The sequence below is a fragment of the Rhinolophus hipposideros genome (genome assembly GCF_964194185.1).
Source record: "Rhinolophus hipposideros genome assembly, chromosome: 8".
In the NCBI taxonomy this organism is placed as follows: Eukaryota; Metazoa; Chordata; class Mammalia; order Chiroptera; family Rhinolophidae; genus Rhinolophus; species Rhinolophus hipposideros.
This window is the reverse complement of record NC_138054.1, coordinates 33,040,276-33,048,525: the sequence shown is the minus strand read 5'-3', so window position 1 is coordinate 33,048,525 and position 8,250 is coordinate 33,040,276. Positions and strand designations below refer to the sequence as shown.

General features: G+C 30.5%; 1 protein-coding gene across 2 annotated transcripts in view; it reads right to left on the bottom strand.

Moving 5' to 3' along the window:
* Positions 1 to 5,593: 5,593 nt before the first annotated feature.
* TTLL7 (tubulin tyrosine ligase like 7) overlaps positions 5,594 to 8,250 on the bottom strand; it is a 123,324-nt gene continuing 120,667 nt past the window's right edge. For both annotated transcript variants that reach the window (XM_081056559.1, XM_081056560.1), the window contains one exon: positions 5,594 to 7,613. In XM_081056559.1, the coding sequence (XP_080912685.1) occupies positions 7,493 to 7,613 (121 nt within the window). In that variant the 3' untranslated portion in view covers positions 5,594 to 7,492. The remainder of the gene's footprint in view (positions 7,614 to 8,250) is intronic.

Here is an 8,250-nt window from a genome sequence, read left to right as displayed (position 1 = left end):
AAAACATAATGGAATTAGCTAAATTTGTTTATTTAAAAAAAAATACCTTCAGTTTCTTCCCCAGATTTGAGTTTGTTTGTTTGTACTTTTCACATTATGATGTAGAACACTTACTGAACAAATACGAATTAGAGCTAAAATGGTATTAGGTTTTGATGATCTATTTTTAGCCTAAGGACTAAATAATTTTCTGAATTCACATTTTCATCATTTTAATGAAAATGAGGTAATGTGCTGAATGGTATTTTCTTAGATTGTATAAAGGTTTATATACTCTAGAAAGGTTTTATACTCTAGATTTTTCACATACATTGTGTCATATATTTTCCCCTAAATCAGATATATTACAAAACATGCAGATATATAAATGTTTTTACTGCTAACCAGCATACTGCAGGTTTAAAAAAATTTTATTATATTTCTTGACTATCTAAAAGTTATCGTATTCTAACACTAGTAACAGGATAATGGAACAGAGCTCAGCTAAATTTATATAGTTTTTCAATTATCCTTGAAAGTTTTTGTCACAATAGTGTCAATTTACTACTGAAAGGGTTTATGTCCACTTACACCTGTTCTCAGTACAAGATACGGAATTTGCTTATTTCCACCGTATGTTTCTATTACTATATCAAATACTGAAGACTGCCTTGCTCTAGTTATCAAAATGGTGCCATTTGTGTACAAATTAGACACTGCTTTCTAAGCCAAATTTCAGTATTTTTGATAACTATAGGAAATACCATAGTTTAGTTTAGGCCACTATAGTACCATTCAGTAAATAATTCCCTAAATATACTAAATAATAGTGTATCTACTATCTCTTCTAAAGGAGATTAATTTGGCAATACTTCACGTGGGACAAAACAGAATTGAGTGTGACAAAACTTTTTAAGACTTCAAAAGTATATAACACACCGCTTAAGAAAAACTTAGGTACAGAAAAAAAGTTTGACTCAATAAACTGCCGCTCACAAATAATACAACAAACTTTTAATTTCCAACTTTGAAGGAAGCTTGTCAGCCACAAACAGGCCTTTTTGTTTGTATGACAAAATACTTTCAGATGGCCAGTAGTATTTCTAGATATGTTGTGTGCTACACAAAGCTCTTATCATCTGCTGAGGGGTGATGTTAGACTTTCATTAAAGACAAAGTTTTATCATGTTAGACACAATAAATCATTCATATCTTTTCATAAGGGCTTGGACCACATTCTTAAGCAATATATATTACTTTGCACATCACATATGTTACCACTGTCTCACGGAGCTCGTGTTTACCATTAAGGTTATTTATCTATGGGCATCTTTCCTGGACCAAGACATTCCCTGTTGAAACCCTGGCTCAAATATTCCTCCGGAAATGATCAAATTCTCAAGTGACAAGTGCAAATAAATTCTTGTACTAGATTTGTCAGTGTTCATAATTATACCATGTATTTGATAAATGATTAAGTAAGTGTCTTGATCACTTTATTAGTAAATGAATCGCTTTAATGTGATGGTTTCCAAAATTTGATCAATAAAGACTAGCCCTGGGAAATGCATTTCAATAAAAGGTGTCACAGTGAAATTAGCCCCTTGATGGAGACTCTATGCATTCTAGCCCCTTGATGGAGACTCTATGCATGTTAAGATACTGAAGACTCAGAGAGGTCCTGAAAGTAGAGAAACTCACTCCAATTTTTACACCTAAAGTTTTCCAAATTTACCTCACCATGGAGGTAAATTTACCTCACCATGGAGATGGGCATTGTTGTCACCATATTCTACACATGAATATTATTCATATTATTCATACATGAATAATCATTAAGAGATAACTCTCTCCAAATTGAAGATCTATAATCTTACTTTCTACAAAAGAGCTAAATATTAATTTTGTTTTCAGGGACTATATGAAGTTTTTCCAGCAGTTGAAATTATTTGGGAATGATTTATTTTATAATTTAAAGATTCTGTCATCTAATTGAATGAAATTTATGTATATCTACATAGACATCTACATATATACATACACACACACACATATATATGTTACAAATTATTTGATAAAATAGGGAGAGAGCAATCTTTATCTGTCACTGAAACAGATTCAAAAATTCAACTTTTTAAGCTTTCATACAATACTTTAACTTTATAAAAATAACACATTTAAAGATACATATTTAAAAGTCAACATTTATACCATTTGGCTGTCAATTCCAAAAAGGAAGGCACACGTGCATTAATGCTCCTACCACACAATAGGATTTTTATCCAAAGTGCTCCCTTACTAAATTTCTAATTCCTTCATATATAATCATCTTAAAGAACAATGGTATGAATGGCAGTAAGACTAGGATATGCTTCTCACTGAGGTTTAGTATGATGTTTTAACAAAGATAAAATTATAAATTCCTGAAAAAAATGAACTTCATAGCTGAGAGGCTGACATAATTCTGTTCAGATGAGTAATACTGTTGTAATCAATTATGCTAAAAAGATATAAAAGTGTCAATTCTAAAGTTTAGAAAAGCGTGTCTTCCAGCTATACTGAGAGAGAAATTTACACCCATTTTGTTTACTTGACCCGACTCTAATAGCAGGTAATGTTATTCCCATAGTGCGATTGCTGTCTGTATAACAGAAAATTACTGTGAAAATATATTTTATCTCCCTGAATGCTTAATTGAAAGCCAAGCTCTTTTTACTACTAAAAATTGTGTGTGTTTGTGTGTGTGTTTGTGTGTGTGTGTGTGTGTGTAAAACAGAAATAACCATTTGATGACATATTGTAGCTTTCTTATGTTAAACATCCTTTATTATAGTAACATATCTGAGTAATTGAAATAACTTCACCATACAGATATCACATGCTAAAGCATGACAATGCCATATTAATTACACATTGTGTTGATATTTCAAGCATATTTTCTATAACAACATTTGCATTCATATACAGGTGGTAAAGCACATCGGGATCATTTGAGCCATGATTCATGGTAGCAAAAGTATTGCTTTCAAGCTAATCTTCAAAACCAGAATCTTCAGCAAATCGATTAATATTTGATGCTTGTAGCAAGTACAGTAGTTATTGTATGAACCACCTCAAGACCAAGAACTGTCGCTGTTAGCCTTTGAAAGAGAAATATCAGCATTATCTGATTATTTTTGTAATGTAAGTCTTCTAACTAATTTAGAAAATATTAGTATATGGAATGACAATTTTACCAATAGTTTTCAAGTTAGTAAGTGGGGATAAAATAAAAGATTGATGTTCTTAGATAATACAGTCCAGTTAATGCAGAATGTGTTACCTGAATAATTTTCCTTCAATATACCATATGCCCATTTAGGACAAGGCAAAGGAAAAAAGGAAAAAAAAACACCAAGAAAAAGGGCAGCAATCTCAAAAAGTGCAATAAGTTTCTATATACCAATTTTTGGTTGCAAGACTGTTATTTGTAGCCATGTACCTCGGTTCATATGAATCCACACAATGCTTTTTAGGCATAGAGACTTCAACCTGATTTTTTAAAATCTCAGCATACCACTGAACTAGATCCAATGACACACTAACTTTTGTTGTTGCTGAGGCAAAAATAAGGCAAGATTTCTTTTTTTTTTTCACTTTGTCCATGCAAATGCCAAAACTTCAAAGAGAACCTAAAGTTTTAAAAAAGAAGAAAAGGAAGGGAAGGAGGGAAGAAGGAAGGAAGAAGGAAAGAAAGAAGGAAGGAAGGAAGGAAGGAAGGAAGGAAGGAAGGAAGGAAGGAAAGAAGGAAGGAAAGAAGGAAGGAAGGAAAGAAGGAAAGGAGGAAGGAAAGGAGGAAGGAAGGGAAGTGTAAGGAATAAAATTTTGATCATGAATATATTTCTATAACTTTAATTTATTCATAACTAATATTCACCAAAAATATTTAGATAACTAATTCAGTTTTTGAAAATTTAAATTTCTCAATTTAAAGAGGAAAGCAATCTTGAAAAATCACTAAGTCACTGAAACACACTAATTGCAGTTACACTTTTCATTGTTTAACCCTTAGAATCAAGTTAACTAAGACTCAAAATGCAAATCAGCAATAGAGAATAGAACAGAAAATTATTTTCTGTCATTCTTCTAGAGATATTTGCTACTATTTTTAAAAGAATATACATTTAAGAATGAATTGGTGCTTTATAGAAAACTAGAAATAATAGTATTTAAGCAACTATCAATTTTTTGGTACTTTTGAAAAGGTCATGATATGTATGTTTAGATTTAACAAGAATTTTTAAACAAAATGGCTTTGGTATGTTAAAGAAAGTATTTGGATTAATTTATATTAAAACATCTAAAATTTCCAGTTAGATAAAATTCTATGATCATATACTTTCCAAATTAAAAAGAGAATTAGGATAAAATCTTTTCCTTGATGTCTAGAAGCCACTGTCATCTAGCTATGTATAAATGTTAGATGAAAAGAAGGTTGGGGTTTTTGTTTGAGTTTGGTTCATTTTAGGTTTTAGGGAGGAGGAATTAGTAGAAACCTTCTGTGTATTTAGAACCTACAAAAAATTAGTATAGATCTTTGCATCTTAAAGATAACCAGGGATATCCAACTAACTACATTCTATGCAGAGCTTACTATTGACATTTCCACATTTGATCCTATTGTAACTTCATTTTTCTACATACAAGGTAAGTGAAATGCTAGTAAAATTAAATGTGTTGCTAGTAAAAATAATCATAGTAAGAATCACAGTATTTCTTCAACAGATTACAAATGGCAACTAATCTACAATGCTGGATTATTAAAGTGAAAATGAATCTGCAATCTCATACTATGTTCATAGATAATGATTTCAAACAAAAAGGTTGCTTTTATATAATTCTGGAAATCATTCCAATCATACACATTTCTAGGAAGCATGCCAATCTTAGGTTTACAGAATGATCAAGGAATTTTTTTTTTATATAACAGAATGAAAATATGCTTTCATCATAAGTAAACCAAATTCCCTATTAAAAACTCTTTATAAGCTTGAATAGCATCTGGAGTTTTTCAGATAAGGTTATTTTCTCTCCTAGAAGAAAGAGTCAGACCCGTACTACCACTTATACTGGTATGTTTTAACTCCATGAATAAAAAAACTTAATAAAAACTAAGGAATATTTAATACCTGTATAACATTTCTATGGTGTCTAGAAACTTCCATGCTTTATCACTGCATCTTCTCTTCTTAGTTTCTCATTAGGGAAAAGCACTACAGCAACCATAGACTTTATATAGTATATATAAATAATGAGTACATGGCTTTATTCACAAACTCCATCATATCAAACTAGATTAGTATAAATAGGCAAATGTGGGCAATAAAATTCTAGTGCTCAAGAAAAGGCAGACAAGTAGCTAGAGAAACAAAATTTTTTAATCAATTAATTGGGTAGTTTCATACATTTAAATTTACTCTTGGATTTAAAAATATTTTGTGGTTTTTTTGTTTGTTTGTTTGTTTTTTCCTAGGAGGAGAGGGCTCATCTACATGTTGGACATTCTTCTTTTTGTCTTAAAAAAAAATTTCACTCTTGCATAACTAAAAACAGAAGTTCCAAACCACCCACTCTAGCAAATTAAATAACCATTTTTATTTAAATTAATGCATGTGAGTGGCCAACAAACTGTTGATATCACACACCAGACACTTGAAATTGTGTCTCGTTCATGGACAAACTCTGAATTTAAAAGAAAACTGACTAAAAATGACTAAAAATATTCCATGAAATCATGAAAATGATTTTGTAATATCCACTTAAGAATTCACAAAATGGAGTCATAAACACTCAGTTACACCATAATTTACTTCATCCTGGCTTTTTTTTTCTCTTTTGCCACAAAGACAATAAATTCTTCTTTGGGATACATCTAGCAAGAAAAATCATCATCAATTGGGATATGGATGTTAAGTAAGTCATAAAGAACCAAGTAGCTATCAATAGTTTAGGGAATAACCTATTTTAGCCTAAGACAGTCTCAGAATATGGCTTTAAAAGCAAAGTATATCTAACTTACAACTTTGGGTTGTCAATTATCCAGCTTGTTAATTAAATCAGGCCAGTTTGACTCTCTCAGTTCTTCTGCTTTGGGGCCATTTCTTGATTTACTGGAAATAGCTTTTCATATAATGAAAGGAGATAAAACATTCATGAATTTTGTAAATAATTATCATCTGTGAGAAAATAAAACTTTTGGGAGAAGTTTAAACAAACTTCTAAAAAGTGAATACTGCAATTTCCAAGGATTTCCATGTCAATGATCATGTTGTTTATATTTTCATGGAAAACTGAAAGCTCACTCATTGTTTTTGAAACTGTAAGCAAGAAAAGGAAGTGAACTGCTATGAAACTTATGCATAATAACTTTGAACAAAAAGGAACTTCACACTCAATTTTGATTTAAAAAATTCTCAAGAGTGCATCATGACTAATATACCTAGTAATCAAAATCTCCTATTTGCAACAATTTAGATCATTTTCTATGGTGCGATGTGAAACTCTATATTAGCCTTTGCAATATAAGTTGGTCTCAACATTGAAAAACTTACAAAATAATTGTGACACATTATCCTATAATACTGAAATGAGTTTGAAATGTCAACTCTTCTATTTCTGAGAAAAGAATAAATTGTATTTGACCATCAGTACCCATGGAGATATACTTTCTAAATACAAGTGAGTGGTATCAGATACAAAAATTACATGAAAAGATTTTGTCATTATGATCATTTTTTGTTCCTTTATGTGACTCAGTGGTGAAAAGAAAAAGAAAAGCTAGTTTATGTTTTATTGTTAACCAACTGGATTGTCTTCCATTTTAGACCATAATATGATCTTACTAGATCCTTACTGAAAATGTACATTATAATAAGTAGCTATAGTTCCAAAATGAGGAATAAAATTATTGAAGAATCAGGTTGGGATTTTTATAGTGCTTTACAGTGTGCTACAGTAATGATAAACCCGTTTTATACTTAATGCTATCATCAAGCAACATCAGGCTTCTAATTTTTCTTTCATTTTAAATGGCTACTATACATAAGAGAATTCATACGGCATTATGCTATTAATGCTTTTTCAAGTCAAAAGATGTATCTAGAAAATAATTTAACACTGTAATGGGATCTTCAGATCAATTCTGTTTTATATACTCTGCAGCAAAAATAATATTTCTAGTAGGAAGGTATTAATTATAAACCTAGCAAATTCTAGACATTAATATTTGTGTAAACAATATTAACATGGTTTATTACATTTCCAGAAGGGTTAAGTCTTATATCCAGTTTTCTACTAATTCTTCTTTCATATATTATAATAAATATACATGTTGAGTGCATGTGTGTATATATTTTCACACATATATGTCATATATACATAAAACAGCACTTAATGGTCGCTTTCTTTGCATGTTTAAATTAGGGAGGAAATTAATTGCTATTATGCATAACCCATGGCGAGCTTCCCTTCTGTTTCATAAATGGCCATATCGGGGTGTAAACAAAACATTGGAGCGAGTCATTCCAGGTGCATTGTATTTCAAGTTGTAGGTTGGTGTTCTCATGAAGAATTGTGTACTCCCTGGTAGTAAATACCTAAAAATAATAAACAATTAGACTTTTATAAATAAATTAGCATTAACATCCGTTACTAGCATGTTATGTGGCTAATAATTTATATATCCTTCATGAGGAATGATATTATAAAAACAATGTAATCATTTGTTGCTTTCAGTTTTATATCCCACATATCAGTGAAATCATATTGTTCTTGACTTTTTCTGTGTGACTTATTTCGTTTGCTTAGCATAATAATCTCAAGATCCATCCATTTTATCACAAATGCACTATTTCATCTTTTTCATGACAGAGTATTATTCCATTGTGTATGTGTATATATATATATATACACATATATACATATATGTATGTATGTATATGTATATGTACATATATACATATATATGTACATATATATAAAATATATATATATATATATCACATCTTCTTTATCCAGTCACCTCAATAAACTTTAATTAAAGAAAAATGCAAACCATATAAAAAGATTTCCTCTCCCAGATTGAGGTGGGGGAGTGGGAAAGGATCATAAAGCCTCACCCAAAAGGCTGAACATAGAAGCAACATATGAACTTAGTATCCCAAGACATCCCATAAAGAGCCATTGTACTTACATGCTGGAAAACTGTTTATGTAGCTCATGTTAATTTGGAAT